This window comes from Dendrobates tinctorius, unplaced genomic scaffold (genome assembly GCF_039654945.1).
Source record: "Dendrobates tinctorius isolate UK_male_01 unplaced genomic scaffold, ASM3965494v1 ptg000297l, whole genome shotgun sequence".
In the NCBI taxonomy this organism is placed as follows: domain Eukaryota; kingdom Metazoa; phylum Chordata; class Amphibia; order Anura; family Dendrobatidae; genus Dendrobates; species Dendrobates tinctorius.
In genome coordinates, this window is record NW_027361964.1 from 3,010,001 (window position 1) to 3,028,201 (window position 18,201).

Here is an 18,201-nt window from a genome sequence, read left to right on the forward strand (position 1 = left end):
GGTAATGTGTAGAGCCTCGTGGGGGTCAGTACTGGGGGAACGCGGAGGCCGGTAATGTGTAGAGCATCGTGGGGGTCAGTGCTGGGGAGACACGGAGGCCGCTAATGTGTAGAGCCTCGTGGGGGTCAGTGCTGGGGAGACGCGGAGGCCGTTAATGTGTCGAGCCTCGTGGGGGTCAGTGCTGGGGAGACACGGAGGCCGGTAATGTGTAGAGCCTCTTGGGGGTCAGTGCTGGGGAGACACGGAGGCCGGTAATGTGTAGAACCTTGTGGGGGTCAGTGCTGGGGAGATGTGGAGGCCGGTAATGTGTAGAGCCTCCTGGAGGTCAGTGCTGGGGAGACGCGGAGGCCAGTAATGTGTAGAGCCTCCTGGGGGTCAGTGCTGGGGAGACGCGGAGGCCGGTAATGTGTAGAGCCTCCTGGAGGTCAGTGCTGGGGAGACGCGGAGGCCGGTAATGTGTAGAGCCTCCTGGAAGTCAGTGCTGGGGAGATGCGGAGGCCGGTAATGTGTAGAGCCTCGTGGGGTTCAGGGCTGGGGAGACGCGGAGGCCGGTAATGTGTAGAGCCTCCTGGAGGTCAGTGCTGGGGAGATGCGGAGGCCGGTAATGTGTAGAGCCTCGTGGGGGTCAGTGCTGGAGAGACGCAGAGGCCGGTAACGTGTAGAGCCTCGTGGGGGTCAGTGCTGGGGAGACGCGGAGGCCGGTAATGTGTAGAGCCTCGTGGGGGTCAGGGCTGGGGAGACGCGGAGGCCGGTAATGTGTAGAGCCTCCTGGAAGTCAGTGCTGGGGAGACGCGGAGGCCGGTAATGTGTAGAGCCTCGTGGGGGTCAGTGCTGGGGAGACGCGGAGGCCGGTAATGTGTAGAGCCTCGTGGGGGTCAGTGCTGGGGAGACGCGGAGGCCGGTAATGTGTAGAGCCTCGTGGGGGTCAGTGCTGGGGAGACGCGGAGGCCGGTAATGTGTAGAGCCTCGTGGGGGTCAGGGCTGGGGAGACGCGGAGGCCGGTAATGTGTAGAGCCTCCTGGAGGTCAGTGCTGGTGAGACGCGGAGGCCGGTAATGTGTAGAGCCTCGTGGGTGTCAAGGCTGGGGAGACGCGGAGGCTCTGTGTGGGCTTGTGCCTGCTCTGTACAGACCATACAGATTTGTGCCCAAATTATCATTACTTTTATTTCCTTTTATTGTCCTCTTTCAGAATAAGTAAGACCAGTGTGCTTAGATTAATAGCTATCCCCGCAGTCGTGGTCGACCCTTCTTGGGTCCATACGGCTGTACTGTGGCTGCTTTTGCGGGCTGTTTTTGGGTCTGGTGAGGGCTTATTTTCTGCAGTATGGCATGTTACTTGCTGCTCATTCTTGCCCATGTCAGATCTCCAGGGGGATCCAGGTTTGGGAATAATCTTTTCTGTCCTTCCTCAGGTCGCAAAGCCGCTCCCCTGGTCACAAAGAGAAGACGTCCAAGTCCCGCAAGCACAGGTCTGTCACTGTTTAGCTGTGCACTACTGCTAGCCACATGTTGTGTAATGTATCCAGATGCTCCCTGTGTAAAGGCCGATATAGAGCGATCCTGTGTGAAATGCTGTGTATAGCTTTGTGTCGTTATATACTGCTGTGTATAGGGCTATCCTCTGTGATCATACACTGCTGTGTGTATATAGGGCTATCCTTTGTGCTCATATACTGCTGTGTGTATATAGGGCTATCCTCTGTGCTCATATACTGCTGTGTGTATATAGGGCTATCCTCTGCTCATATACTGCTGTGTGTATATAGGGCTATCCTCTGTTCATATACTGCTGTGTGTATATAGGGCTATCCTCTGTGCTCATATACTGCTGTGTGTATATAGGGCTATCCTCTGTGCTCATATACTGCTGTGTGTATATAGGGCTATCCTCTGCTCATATACTGCTGTGTGTATATAGGGCTATCCTCTGTTCATATACTGCTGTGTGTATATAGGGCTATCCTCTGTGTTCATATACTGCTGTGTATATAGGGCTATCCTCTGTGTTCATATACTGCTGTGTGTATATAGGGCTATCCTCTGTGCTCATATACTGCTGTGTATATATAGGGCTATCGTCTTTGTTCATATACTCCTGTGTGTATATAGGGCTATCCTCTGTATTCATATACTGCTGTGTGTATATAGGGCTATCCTCTGTGATCATATACTGCTGTGTATATTGGGCTATCCTCTGTGCTCATATACTGCTGTGTGTATATAGGGCTATCCTCTGTGTTCATACACTGCTGTGTATATATAGGGCTATCCTCTGTGCTCATATACTCCTGTGTGTATATAGGGCTATCCTCTGTGTTCATACACTGCTGTGTATATTGGGCTATCCTCTGTGCTCATTTACTGCTGTGTGTATATAGGGCTATCCTCTGTGTTCATACACTGCTGTGTATATATAGGGTTATCCTCTGTGATCATATACTGCTGTGTGTATATAGGGCTATCCTCTGTGTTCATACACTGCTGTGTATATATAGGGCTATCCTCTGTGCTCATATACTGCTGTGTGTATATAGGGCTATCCTCTGTGTTCATACACTGCTGTGTATATATAGGGCTATCCTCTGTGATCATATACTGCTGTGTGTATATAGGGCTATCCTCTGTGTTCATACACTGCTGTGTATATATAGGGCTATCCTCTGTGCTCATATACTGCTGTGTGTATATAGGGCTATCCTCTATGCTCATATACTGCTGTGTATATATAGGGCTATCCTCTGTGCTCATATACTGCTGTGTATATAGGGCTATCCTCTGTGTTCATATACTGCTGTGTGTGTATATAGGGCTATCCTCTGTGCTCATATACTGCTGTGTATATAGGGCTATCCTCTGTGCTCATATACTGCTGTGTGCATATAGGGCTATCCTCTGTGCTCATATACTGCTGTGTGTATATAGGGCTATCCTCTGTGCTCATATACTGCTGTGTATATATATATATATATATATAGGGCTATCCTCTGTGTTCTTATACTGCTGTGTGTTATAGGGCTATCCTCTGTGATCATATACTGCAGTGTGTGTATATAGGGCTATCCTCTGTGATCATATACTGCAGTGTGTATATAGGGCTATCCTCTGTTCTCATATACTCCTGTGTGTATATAGGGATATCCTTTGTGATCATATACTGCAGTGTGTATATTGGGCTATCCTCTGTGTTCATATACTGCTGTGTATATAGGGCTATCCTCTATGTTCATATATTGCTGTGTGTATATAGGGCTATCCTCTGTGCTCATATACTGCTGTGTGTATATAGGGCTATCCTCTGTGCTCATATACTGCTGTGTGTATATAGGGCTATCCTCTGTGATCATATACTGCTGTGTGTATATAGGGCTATCCTCTGTGCTCATATACTGCTGTGTATATATAGGGCTATCCTCTGTGCTCATATACTGCTGTGTATATATAGGGCTATCCTCTGTGCTCATATACTGTTGTGTGTGTATATAGGGCTATCCTCTGTGTTCATATACTGCTGTGTATATTGGGCTATCCTCTGTGTTCTTATACTGCTGTGTGTAATAGGGCTATCCTCTGTGATCATATACTGCAGTGTGTATATAGGGCTATCCTCTGTGTTCATATACTGCTGTGTATATTGGGCTATCCTCTGTGTTCTTATACTGCTGTGTGTAATAGGGCTATCCTCTGTGATCATATACTGCAGTGTGTATATAGGGCTATCCTCTGTGATCATATACTGCTGTGTGTATATAGGGCTATCCTCTGTGATATACTGCTGTGTATATTGGGCTATCCTCTGTGCTCATATACTGCTGTGTATATATAGGGCTATCCTCTGTGCTCATATACTGCTGTGTATATATAGGGCTATCCTCTGTGCTCATATACTGCTGTGTATGTAGGGCTATCCTCTGTGTTCATATACTGCTGTGTGTATATAGGGCTATCCTCTGGTCATATACTGCTGTCTGTATATAGGGCTATCCTCTGTTCATATACTGCTGTGTGTATTGGGCTATCCTCTGTGTTCTTATACTGCTGTGTGTATATAGGGCTATCCTCTGTGTTCATATACTGCTGTGTATATAGGGCTATCCTCTATGTTCATACACTGCTGTGTGTATATAGGGCTATCCTCTGTGTTCATATACTGCTGTGTATATAGGGCTATCCTCTATGTTCATATACTGCTGTGTGTATATAGGGCTATCCTCTGTGCTCATATACTGCTGTGTATATAGGGCTATCCTCTGTGCTCATATACTGCTGTGTGTATATAGGGCTATCCTCTGTGCTCATATACTGCTGTGTATATAGGGCTATCTGTGTTCATATACTGCTGTGTGTATATAGGGCTATCCTCTGTGCTCATATACTGCTGTGTATATAGGGCTATCCTCTGTGCTCATATACTGCTGTGTGTATATAGGGCTATCCTCTGTGCTCATATACTGCTGTGTATATAGGGCTATCCTCTGTGTTCATATACTGCTGTGTGTATATAGGGCTATCCTCTGTGGTCATATACTGCTGTGTGTATATAGGGCTATCCTCTGTGCTCATACATTGCTGTGTGTATATAGGGCTATCCTCTGTGCTCATATACTGCTGTGTGTATATAGGGCTATCCTCTGTATTCATATACTGCTGTGTGTATATAGGGCTATCCTCTGTATTCATATACTGCTGTGTGTGTATACATAGGGCTATCCTCTGTGCTCATATACTGCTGTGTGTATATTGGGCTATCGTCTGTGTTCATATACTGCTGTGTGTATATAGGGCTATCCTCTGTATTCATATACTGCTGTGTGTGTATATATAGGGCTATCCTCTGTGCTCATATACTGCTGTGTGTATATTGGGCTATCCTCTGTATTCATATACTGCTGTGTATATAGGGCTATCCTTTGTGATCATATACTGTTGTGTGTGTATATAGGGCTATCCTCTGTGCTCATACACTGCTGTGTGTATATAGTGCTATCCTCTGTGATCATATACTGCTGTGTGTATATAGGGCTATCCTCTGTGATCATACACTGCTGTGTGTATATAGTGCTATCCTCTGTGATCATATACTGCTGTGTGTATATAGGGCTATCCTCTGTGATCATATACTGCTGTGTATATATAGGGCTATCCTCTGTGCTCATATACTGCTGTGTGTATATTGGGCTATCCTCTGTGTTCATATACTGCTGTGTGTATATAGGGCTATCCTCTGTGATCATATACTGCTGTGTATATATAGGGCTATCCTCTGTGCTCATATACTGCTGTGTGTATATATAGGGCTATCCTCTGCTCATATACTGCTGTGTATATAGGGCTATCCTCTGTGATCACATACTGCTGTGTATATAGGGCTATCATCTGTGCTCATATACTGCTGTGTGTATATAGGGCTATTGTCTGTGTTCATATACTGCTGTGTGTATATAGGGCTATCCTCTGTGATCATATACTGCTGTGTGTTATAGGGCTATCCTCTGTGATCATATACTGCTGTGTATATATAGGGCTATCCTCTGTGCTCATATACTGCTGTGTGTATATATAGGGCTATCCTCTGCTCATATACTGCTGTGTATATAGGGCTATCCTCTGTGATCACATACTGCTGTGTATATAGGGCTATCATCTGTGCTCATATACTGCTGTGTGTATATAGGGCTATCGTCTGTGTTCATATACTGCTGTGTGTATATAGGGCTATCCTCTGTGATCATATACTGCTGTGTGTTATAGGGCTATCCTCTGTGATCATATACTGCTGTGTGTATATAGGGCTATCCTCTGTGATCATATACTGCTGTGTGTATATAGGGCTATCCTCTGTGATCATATACTGCTGTGTGTATATAGGGCTATCCTCTGTGATCATATACTGCTGTGTGTATATAGGGCTATCCTCTGTGATCATATACTGCTGTGTGTATATAGGGCTATCCTCTGATCATATACTGCTGTGTGTATATAGGGCTATCCTCTGTGCTCATATACTGCTGTGTATATATAGGGCTATCCTCTGTGCTCATATACTGCTGTGTGTATATAGGGCTATCCTCTGTGATCATATACTGCTGTGTGTATATAGGGCTATCCTCTGATCATATACTGCTGTGTGTATATAGGGCTATCCTCTGTGCTCATATACTGCTGTGTATATATAGGGCTATCCTCTGTGCTCATATACTGCTGTGTGTATATAGGGCTATCCTCTGTGATCATATACTGCTGTGTGTTATAGGGCTATCCTCTGTGATCATATACTGCTGTGTGTATATAGGGCTATCCTCTGTGATCATATACTGCTGTGTGTATATAGGGCTATCCTCTGATCATATACTGCTGTGTGTGTATATAGGGCTATCGTCTGTGCTCATATACTGCTGTGTATATATAGGGCTATCCTCTGTGATCATATACTGCTGTGTGTATATAGGGCTATCCTCTGTGATCATATACTGCTGTGTGTATATAGGGCTATCCTCTGATCATATACTGCTGTGTGTATATAGGGCTATCCTCTGTGCTCATATACTGCTGTGTATATATAGGGCTATCCTCTGTGCTCATATACTGCTGTGTGTATATAGGGCTATCCTCTGTGATCATATACTGCTGTGTGTTATAGGGCTATCCTCTGTGATCATATACTGCTGTGTGTATATAGGGCTATCCTCTGTGATCATATACTGCTGTGTGTTATAGGGCTATCCTCTGTGATCATATACTGCTGTGTGTATATAGGGCTATCCTCTGTGATCATATACTGCTGTGTGTATATAGGGCTATCCTCTGTGATCATATACTGCTGTGTATATATAGGGCTATCCTCTGTGATCATATACTGCTGTGTGTATATAGGGCTATCCTCTGTGATCATATACTGCTGTGTGTATATAGGGCTATCCTCTGTGATCATATACTGCTGTGTGTATATAGGGCTATCCTCTGTGATCATATACTGCTGTGTGTATATAGGGCTATCCTCTGTGATCATATACTGCTGTGTGTATATAGGGCTATCCTCTGTGATCATATACTGCTGTGTGTATATAGGGCTATCATCTGTGATCATATACTGCTGTGTATATTGGGCTATCCTCTGTGCTCATATACTGCTGTGTATATATAGGGCTATCCTCTGTGCTCATATTCTGCTGTGTGTATATATAGGGCTATCCTCTGCTCATATACTGCTATGTATATAGGGCTATCCTCTGTGATCACATACTGCTGTGTATATAGGGCTATCATCTGTGATCACATACTGCTGTGTGTATATAGGGCTATCGTCTGTGTTCATATACTGCTGTGTGTATATAGGGCTATCCTCTGTGATCATATACTGCTGTGTGTTATAGGGCTATCCTCTGTGATCATATACTGCTGTGTGTATATAGGGCTATCCTCTGTGATCATATACTGCTGTGTGTATATAGGGCTATCCTCTGTGATCATATACTGCTGTGTGTATATAGGGCTATCCTCTGTGATCATATACTGCTGTGTGTATATAGGGCTATCCTCTGTGATCATATACTGCTGTGTGTATATAGGGCTATCCTCTGTGCTCATATACTGCTGTGTGTATATAGGGCTATCGTCTGTGTTCATATACTGCTGTGTGTATATAGGGCTATCCTCTGTGATCATATACTGCTGTGTGTTATAGGGCTATCCTCTGTGATCATATACTGCTGTGTATATATAGGGCTATCCTCTGTGCTCATATACTGCTGTGTGTATATATAGGGCTATCCTCTGCTCATATACTGCTGTGTATATATAGGGCTATCCTCTGTGCTCATATACTGCTGTGTGTATATAGGGCTATCCTCTGTGCTCATATACTGCTGTGTGTATATAGGGCTATCCTCTGCTCATATACTGCTGTGTATATATAGGGCTATCCTCTGTGCTCATATACTGCTGTGTATATATAGGGCTATCCTCTGTGCTCATATACTGCTGTGTGTATATAGGGCTATCCTCTATGTAATCTTTCGTGTCATTGTTTCCCAGGTCTTCATCAGATTCTAAGAGAAAGGAGAGGTGAGAACAGACCCTGGGGTTTGCCGTGTATGGTGGGCTTGGACGGCCATTGGGGGCCTCTGGTCAGTGCCGTGTGTGGAGATGGATCCGTGTGTCCTGAGTGGCGTGGTCTCTGCCATGGTCTTTTGTGTGGTCTGAGCTATGTGCACTGTAGTTTCTTATTCTCTCTGTATTTCTAGATCTTCTACCCCAAAAAGCAAGCGAAGAAATAAAGAAAGAAAAGCGAGAAGGTGATGATGGCTGCAGACTCAGAGCTGATCTCCACTGACTTGTCCTGGGTGGGGCTGGGTGGGCTATTATAGGTTGTTGTTGGGGAGTAGTGGGTGGCAAGAGGTATGTATGGTGTGGTTAAGGGTGGGGTGGTCAATGGCAGGGGGATGAATAAGGAGGGAGCATTATAGAGTGACGGGGTCGGGCAGGGGGATGATTATGGATGGAGCAGTATAGTGACGGGGTCCGGCAGGGGGATGAAAATGGAGGGAGCAGTGTAGAGTGACGGGGTCTTGCAGGGGTATGATTATGGAGGGAGCAGTATAGAGTGACGGGGTCCGGCAGGGGGATGATTATGGAGTGAGCAGTATAGTGACGGGGTCTGGCAGGAGGATGAAAATGGAGGGAGCATTATAGAGTGACGGGGTTGGGCAGGGGGATGAAAATGGAGGGAGCAGTATAGAGTGAAGGGGTCGGGCAGGGGGATGATTATGGAGGGAGCAGTATAGTGACGGTGTGTGGCAGGGGGATGAAAATGGAGGGAGCATTTTAGAGTGACGGGGTCCGGCAGGGGGATGATTATGGACAGAGCAGTATAGCGTGATGGGGTCCGGCAGGGGGATTAAAATGGAGGAAGCAAGTGACGGGGTCGTGCAGGGGGATGAAAATGGAGGGAGCAGTGTAAAGGGACGGGGGTCCGGCAGGGGGATGATTATGGACGGTGGATACGTCTGGAGGTAGCAGTATAGAGTGACTGGGCTCGGGCAGGGGGATGAATATGGAGGGAGCTGTATAGAGTGACGGGGTCCGGCAGGGGATGGTTATGGAGGGAGCAGTATAGTGACTGGATCCGGCAGGGGGATGAATATGGAGGGAGCAGTATAGAGTGACGGGGTCCGGCAGGGGGATGATTATGGAGGGAGCAGTGTAGAGTGATGGGGTCCGGCAGGGGATGAAAATGGAGCCGTATAGAGTGACGGGGTCCGGCAGGGGGATGAAAATGAAGGGAGCAATATAGAGTGACGGGGTCGGGCAGGGGGATGAATATGGAGGGAGCAGTATAAAGTGACGGGGTCCGGCAGGGGGATGATTATGGAGGGAGCAGTTTAAAGGGACCTGTGTCTGGCCGGGGGATGATTATGGATTGAGCAGTGTAAAGGGACGGGGTCCGGCAGGGGGATGATTATGGACGGTGGATACGTCTGGAGGGAGCAGTATAGAGTGACTGGGTCCGGCAGGGGGATGATTATGGAGGGAGCAGTATAGTGACTTGGTCCGGCAGGGGGATGAATATGGAGGGAGCAGTATAGAGTGACGGGGTCAGGCAAGGGTATGATTATGGAGGGAGCAGTATAGTGACTGGGTCCGGCAGGGGGATGAATATGGAGGGAGCAGTATAGAGTGACAGGGTCAGGCAGGGGGATGAATATGGAGGGAGCTGTATAGAGTGACGGGGTCCGGCAGGGGGATGATTATGGAGGGAGCAGTATAGTGACTGGGTTCGGCAGGGGGATGAATATGGAGGGAGCAGTATAGAGTGACAGGGTCAGGCAGGGGGATGATTATGGAGGGAGCAGTATAGAGTGACGGGGTCCGGCAGGGGGATGATTATGGAGGGAGCAGTGTAAAAGGACGGGGTCCGGCAGGGGGATGATTATGGACGGTGGATACACTTGGAGGGAGCAGTATAGAGTGACGGGGTCTGACAGGGGGATGATACTGGGTGCTCAGGGAGGAGGTGGAATAGTGGCTGCCGAGGGTATGATTATGTACAGTGAGGATCTGGAGCGAGGCAGCGTTGCCTGTCTCTTGTATAGCTGTACATCCTTCCTCTTTTCCTGCTCTCCAGGTCCCCGAGTGTGTCCCCACAGCGGGCGTCTTCCTTGTCGTCGGATGTGACCTCACCCAGCAGGTATCGTGCACATGTTTTGCTTTTTTGTGACAGGAATTTAGCTCTTCTTACACCTTACCTTGGTACCTACAGGTCCAGGGATCATGTCCAAAAAGGTAAGGGTGAAAAACGTGGTCACGTGAACAACCCAGAAAGGCAGAGATCAGTCAGCTCATCAAGAGAGCGAAGGAAATATCAAGCCGCAAGCCCACAGCCATTGAGCCATCCTAGAAATGTAAGTACATGAAATCTACAACAGTTTGACAGCTCTGTCCCAATCAGATCTGTTTGTGATAAAATGCCACATCTCATTCCTGCTCTTTAAGTGTCCACTTTTTTATTTTTTTTCATTTTCAGAGAGATTCTAGGAATGAGAGAAATAGCAGAGATCGCTCATCTTCATTCTCTCCTAGAAGATCTAAGGATGCCCGAGATGTTCCAGAGGCTACTAAAAGGGATGCTAAACTGAGGGAGAGCCATAGTGCTGCAGCCCCTGACATCTCTCCAGGATCAAGCCCAATCCCACAAAAGAGGCACAGACATGACAGTCCAAAGGGTCACCACCCTAAAGAGAGAGACAGAAATAAGCCGCACAGGAATGCTTCACCTGAGCATCGAAGATCACCAGCTGCCCACAAGCGGCAGTCTAAATCCCCAAGGACGGACCGAAGTCTATCTCTAGAAAGGGAGTCTCCAAAACCCAAATCTAGAAATGATTCACGTGAAGGCAAATGGGATGGAAAGAGAAAAACTCAACCAGTACCTGACAAATCTTCAAAAACTAAAGGTTCATCTTCATCGTCTTCCTCATCCTCCTCCTCGTCTTCATCGTCCTCCTCCTCAGAAAGTGAAATGTCTGATAGAGAGTTGGTTAGTAAGAGTATGCAGAAGTCTCGTGCATATGTCAAAGAAAATGCATCTTCCAAAACGGAAAAAGATACAGAAAGTAAGACTGCGAAGTCTGCTGTTCCCAGAAAATCTTCTCCTAGACAACGACCAGAGCAGGATCGACTGTCGCGAAGAAGCATGTCAAGTAGTCCTCGGAGAGAACATAGATTATCATCCCAAAAAAATATTCACTCTCCTTCTGAGAGTCCACCAAGGAAGAGACGGGCCGTGACCCCTAAAAGCAAAGCCAGATCCTCGTCAATTTCTCCTCCAAGAAGTCCAAAAAATAAAACTTCAAGAAAATCGCCAAAAAAAGCACATTCACCGACTCCTCCACGTAGAGAAACCTCAAAATCATCTCGCAGAGAAAGATCTTCATCACGTACACATCTACGGCACTACCGTGAAAAAGAAAGATCTCCCTATGGTGAGAAACTCCCCACAACTCAAAAATATGATAAGGCTGTATCGGACCATCTGAAGAAGAGATGCACATCTTCATCCAGGAATGAGACAAGGTCACACACTCGGTCTGAAGCGAAGCACAAACGTTCAGTTTCTCCTGAAAGGGATGAGAGGTCTTGTTCTCGGTCTAATAGAAGCAGGCGATCTCGCACATGCTCCCCGGTACCCCACAAGATACGGTCGCATTCCCCTTCAGTAAATCAAAGGAACACCCTGACACATAAATCGGACCGGAAGCGAATTAGGTCTTCTTGTGGTAAAGAAAGGTCACCTTCAACATTGCATTATCAAAGGACCCCTTCAGACAGGCGTATGGCTTCAAAATCTTGTAGTCCTAGTCCAAATTCTTATGCAAAGAATAAATCTCGTTCACGAACACCTAGAAAGAGAGCAAAATCCCGATCATTGTCTCCTAAGCGACAAACATCTGCCCAAAAGACTACTTCTCCCAAAACAAGACACAGACGCCAATCATCAAAGGGTCAATCAACTTCACGTTCAAGGTCTCCAGTGCAAAAAAATCACTCTTCAAGAAATTGCTCAAAAGGGTCTGTGTCCAGATCGCGGTCCCCGGTAAAGATGAGCGTGACGAGGATATCGAGGTCACCTTCACCACAAACCAGGAAACATGAAAAGAAGTTGAATTACAGTAAAAGATACAGTTCTTCTCCAAAATCCAGAGGAGGCCGTTCTAGATATTCTGAACAAAGAATAGCTCAAGAGAAATTTTCACATACGTCTTCCCGTGAGAAAACTGCGTCACGATCACCAGTTTCTCCAAGATCCAACAGAAGTTGTTCACCAAAGGAAATTTCTCCCTTTAATGAGAGAGAGAGTGAAAGAAGATCTAGAGGTTTGCACAAGAGGGTTGTGACTTCTGAGTTCAGATCAAAATCTAGAGAATCGTCCCATGGGAAGTCATCTAAGTGTACCATACACAGCCAAACTTCTGAAATCATGAGGCAGATCAAACACACCAAAACATTTCTACAAAATCTTGATTCGAGATCATCTCTTGATCGTTCAACTAAATCAAAGACTTATCATAGAGGAGATTCAGAATCGTCTCCAGAACATCAGACATCAGAAAATGAGTGTACATCAAAGCGAGCAGCTCAAAAAATGAGATCTGGCTCAAGTAGAAGCTCTTCAAACAGCAAAGAGCCATCTGAATATGAACATAAACAAAAGCAAAAAGGCGGTCATTCAAGTCGAGAACTTAAAAAGAAACATGGTTCACCCAGAAGAACTTCTGACCAAAAGATGAAATCACATTGCCGTCGAAGTTCTGATTCATCATCATCATCTGAACGAAATGATGGATCCCGACTGTCTAAAATCAGACCTAATATTTTTGATGCTGAATTGTCATCTAAAAATAAGCAGCGTTTGGAATTAACTTCAGCTAGTGCTTCTAAACTGACTAATTCAGGGCTCAAACGATTCTCTAAAAATCACAAAATGTTAAGTTCCCCGCAGTGTAAAGCTGGTTCTGAATCTTCTCCTGAAAGGCAGCCTAATAGACAGAAACGTGCTCCAACTAGTTCTGAGTCGTCTCCAGAAAGGAAGGAAAGAAGTAAAGTACAATTGACTAGAACAAGGTCAGAATCCTCTCCGGAAAATCAATTCAGCAGTATACCTTCACCAAGAAAGAGCCCCAGGTCATCTCCAGAATGTGGGATCCAGAGTAAAGTGGCACCTCGAGTGAGTCAAAAGTCATCTGAAAAGCAGACTAAAGGCAAACCAGCATTAAGCGAAAGCTCATATTCCTCACCTGAGCAACAACCTAGAGATAACCACTCAAAATCCAGATCCAGCTCACTGTCTTCATCTGAAGAAGAATCGAAGTTAAAGCCAATCAAACATAGAGAAACTTCAGAATCATCACCTGAAAGACTATCTGGATCTAGACCTCCAAGTAAGACTCGTTCCAGGTTGTCATCCGTCCATCATTCTGATCGTAGGTCAAGTTCTCATACGTCATCAAAGTCTAACTTGGTATCAATTCATGGCAAAAATCATAGCAATAGATCACCAGAACATGAGGCAAAGTCAAGGTTGTCACAACATGGTAGTTTGAGATCGGAACAAGAGTCAGATGTCCCACAGTCTGAGAGAAGACATGATTATAGATCATCTGAAAGCGACTACACAAGGCAATCCCTCAAAAATGAGTCCTCACACGAGCATGAAAGAAGACCTATGCCTACCAAAAAGTATTCTTCAAGATCACCTGACTGTGCATCTATAACACCACCACGAAAAATAACTTCTGGATCATCAGATAGTGATTCTCAACCTGAAATATCTGAACCTAAACTTAGAGCCTCTGAAAACGAGGCAAAGTCTTCACATCGTTCATCTTCAGAACATGAGGGGAAATTGAAGACTCATTCTTATAAAACTGGTTTGTATCCTCAGGAGAATGTGAATTCTCCCATCAAAGAGCTTACCCGTAAATTGTGTTCTTCTGAAAACGCTGAATCCTCTGAAACCATGAGTGTACCACAAGAACAGCATGTTGTGTCTTACGAAGTGTGTGCAACTCAGCCAGAGAGCTTATCTATAATATCATTACATACAGAGATGAATGGAACAGACTCACAAGTAAATGTGCTAAAACTGTCAAGAGAGAAGCCGGAAGACCAATCCCATAGCTCCTCGCCTCTCAGGAATTCAGAAACTAGTGTAAAAGCTACTGCACCAGAATCTGTGTTCACTGGCGAAGAAGCAGGCCCACCAAAAGATACTAAATCTTCAGCACAAGCAGTTCAAAAGAGAACCAAGAGAAGAAAATCAAGTTCCTCAACAACATCATCATCATCCTCCTCCTCTTCGTCCTCATCTTCTTCCTCTTCATCATCTTCATCAAACTCTTCCTCCTCATCCTCTTCATCGTCTTCTGAAGATGACGAGGAATCAAGTCATTCACCTGTGCAAAATGTGACTTCCCCAATTTCAAAGGGAATGAAGACAAACCTTGATCAGGATACAACCAGCTCTCCCCCTTGTACACCTTTAGATTCCTTACAAAGCGACAGACCATCTGAAAAATGTGAGCTTCTTTCTGTCAACTCTGTTAGTATGTTACCCAGAAGTGGGTCAAAATCGCCATCAGCACATGTGGATATGCTTGATGGCAAGTATACTACTCCAGTGTCCTTGGATGAGACAACCTCTCCCAATCTGAATAAAGTTGGTTCTCCTGAGGTTCTGGGTGGTGGCACCACAAATATAGACTGCTCTTTTACAAAAATAACCAGAAGCCCAGTTGCTTCTCCATTTTCTCCTGATATTTCAGTCTTCCAAGTAATTGAAGAATGCAAGCCAGGAGAAAGAAGTTATCCAGAATTCCCTGATAAACCGAATAGCTCCTGCATGCCCCTGCTCACAGCTAGTGATGAGACTACTTTAGCGGACACTCAATCTAATGCGCAGTGTGAAAGCAGTGAAGTGATGAGGCCAGAACATACTGATGGGCTTATAAAAAAGTCTTCCTCACCTAGTACACATAAAAGTCCCAAGTCCCTGACATCATCAAAACATAGCAGCTCGGGTTCCTCTTCAGAGGACAGCAGTTCCGACTCTTCAAGTGTAAGCAACTCTTCAGAAGAACCGGCATCTCCACAAAAAGTTACTGTGCCGGATCTTCCACCAATACGGCGCATTGCATCTCCTGAAAGGCAGAAATCTCCTGACTCCGTGAGGCACAAATCTTCAAGATATGGTTCTGTTCGAGAGAAAGAAAGGCTTGCCCGGTCAGGCTCTTCATCTAGGTCATCTGTAAATCACAGAGACTTCTCGCACTCCTCTGGAAGAGAGCCACGAACAAAAAGATCTCTATCACGGTCACCTGTTCAGAAAGGCAGGTCAAAAACACCCCCAAGACATAGAGAAAGAACACCACCTCGTGCATTTAGGTCTCGTTCAAGGTCTAGGACAGACAGATACTCGCATAGAAATCGCTCACGATCATCTTCAAGACGATCACCATCTTGGCAAAATCGTAGAAGATGGGGACGTGGCAGATCTCCTTTGTCACCGAGAAGAGGGCGCTCAGGTTCTCGCTCACGCCTTGACCGTTCATGGCGTTCTCGTCGTGGTCATTCTAGATCCTCACCTTGGAAAGGGAGATCAAGATCACCCTCAAGATATGATTCTTATCGGTACTCCCATCGAGGTAATTCCAGATCTTCCCCGAAAAGGAGATCGCGATCACCATACAGACGTGATAAGCCTCATGGTTATTATCGTCGGGACCGATCCACTTCTTCCTCCAGACGTAAGAGACTTAGGTCACCGTGGAGGAAGTCTCGGTCGTTTGAGAGAAGAGTGCGGTCCAAATCATCTGACAGATATAAGAATCCACAAAGTGGCAGAGCAGCTAGTAGACACAGTCGTTCATCATCCTCAGACAGAGAACAGTCTCAAGCTCCTCGGCAGCTTAGACCATCCACGTCACCATCAGTTAGTAAATCTGTACAACCCCAACGGAGCTCACCTAAAAGAACGGCTAATATACAGTCTGCCAGTCCTAAACCTTCAGCCAGTCCCTGTATGGCTATCCAAGAGAGTTTACAAAAGTCCCCAATTCTGTCACAAGTTGACTATCCTGAGAACTCCTTCCAACAAGACCGAGATGGGTCTATCGTTAAAAGGGAAGCCTCTGCAAATAGGAGAAATCCCTCTCCACACAGTGAGACCAGTGAAATGGAACTGGCTAGGTCTACTGCTGAGCTCCTCGCACCTCCACATGCCCCAGATAAACCTCCTATCCCGGAGAAAGGAGACGATTATGCCCAACTGGACTCCAAAATGCAAATGAGCATTGGCCAAAGAGCAGCAGCCGAAAGTGCAAAAGAAAAGATCTGTGGCGAAAACGCTTTATCTCCAGGACAAGTAAATGAGCCTTCACAACAAGATGGACAAATAATTTCCGCAGATAAGCAGAGTAGACTGCAAAGCAGCTCGTCATCACAGTCGTCTTCTGATTCAAGCCCCCCAAAACCCTCACCAGCTGCTGAAGAGCCCCCTAAAATGGAGAGGTTGGTATTGGTGTATTGTACAGGCTAGAGCGATGTGTGGACGGGGGGGGGGGGACGCGACGTGGGGACGGGATCTTGCTGCTTTTATAAGAAAGCCGCCACTTTATAATGAAAGTCTTAATGATGCATTGTTCCAACTACAGTTGTGCTCGTAAGTTTTCAACCTGACACACTTAGGTTTTCACATTTTCCCTACGTCCTTTTTCTCTTTTTTAGTTGGCCGTTTCTATGGTTACTGATGGATAATTATAAACATTTTGTTCTTTATTATCTATTGACAAATTCATGAAGTTTCTGTGACTCTTCAGTGTTCTCAGCGCTGCCTCCCGTGTCTCCACACTTCTGCCCCCCCAGGGTCTCCACACTTCTGCCCCCCCATCCTCACTATTTCTGTGGTTTTGCTTGACACTTTTTGAGAATTGACTGCAGGTTGTCAATAGGATTATTATTATTATTTATTGTTATAGCGCCATTTATTCCATGGCGCTTTACATGTAAGGAGGGGTGTACATAATAAAAACAAGTACAATAATGTTAAACAATACAAGTCCTAACTGGTACAGGAGGAGAGAGGACCCTGCCCGCGAAGGCTCACAATCTACAAGGGATGGGTGAGAATACAGTAGGCGAGGGTAGAGCTGGTCATGCAGCGGTTTGGTCGATCGGTGGTTACTGCAGGTTATAGGCTTGTCGGAAGAGGTGGGTCTTCAGGCTCTTTTTGAAGATTTCGATGGTGAGAGTCTGATATGTTGTGGTAGAGAGTTCCAGAGTAGGGGTGATGCGCGAGAGAAATCTTGTATGCGATTGTGGGAAGAGGAGATAAGAGGGGAGTAGAGAAGGAGATCTTGTGAGGATCGGAGGTTGCGTGCAGGAAAGTACCGGGAGACGAGGTCACAGATGTATGGAGCAGACAGGTTGTGGATGGCTTTGTATGTCATGGTTAGGGTTTTGTACTGGAGTATCTGGGCAATGGGGAGCCAGTGAAGGGATTGACAGAGGGGAGAAGCTGGGGAATAGCGGGGGCACAGGTGGATTAGTCGGGCAGCAGAGTTTAGAATAGATTGGAGGGGTGCAAGAGTGTTCGAGGGGAGCAAGAGTGTTCGAGGGGAGGCCACTGAGCAGGAGGTTGCAGTAGTCAAGGCAAGAGATGATGAGGGCATGGACTAGGGTTTTTGCAGATTTTTGGTTGAGGAATGAATGGATTCGTGAAATATTTTTGAGTTGAAGTCGGCAGAAAGTGGAAAGGGCTTGGATATGTGGTTTGAAGGAGAGATCAGCGTCAAGGATTACCCCGAGGCAGCGAGCTTGTGGGACTGGGGAGAGTGGGCAGCCATTTACTGTAATGGATAGGTTCGTTGGGGGGGGGGGTCACATGAGATGGGGGGAAAGATGATGAATTCTGTTTTGTCCATGTTAAGTTTCAGAAATCTAGCGGAGAAGAAGGATGAAATAGTGGACAGACTTTGAGGGATTCTGGTTAGTAGGGAGGTGATATCTGGTCCAGAGATGTAGATCTGTGTGTCATCAGCATAGAGATGATACTGAAAGCCATGAGATTCTATGAGCTGTCCCAGGCCAAAGGTGTAAATGGAGAAGAGCAGGGGTCCTAGGACTGAACCTTGTGGGACTCCGACAGATAG

At 46.0% G+C, this 18,201-nt stretch overlaps 1 protein-coding gene across 1 annotated transcript in view; it reads left to right on the forward strand.

Moving 5' to 3' along the window:
* The window catches only part of LOC141073149 (uncharacterized), a 65,417-nt gene that overhangs the window by 40,686 nt on the left and 6,530 nt on the right, over nt 1-18,201 (forward strand). The window contains exons 6-11 of the mRNA XM_073560524.1: nt 1,414-1,470; nt 8,033-8,062; nt 8,242-8,292; nt 10,122-10,184; nt 10,257-10,398; nt 10,521-16,561. Of these exons, the coding sequence (XP_073416625.1) occupies nt 1,414-1,470; nt 8,033-8,062; nt 8,242-8,292; nt 10,122-10,184; nt 10,257-10,398; nt 10,521-16,561 (6,384 nt within the window). The remainder of the gene's footprint in view (nt 1-1,413; nt 1,471-8,032; nt 8,063-8,241; nt 8,293-10,121; nt 10,185-10,256; nt 10,399-10,520; nt 16,562-18,201) is intronic.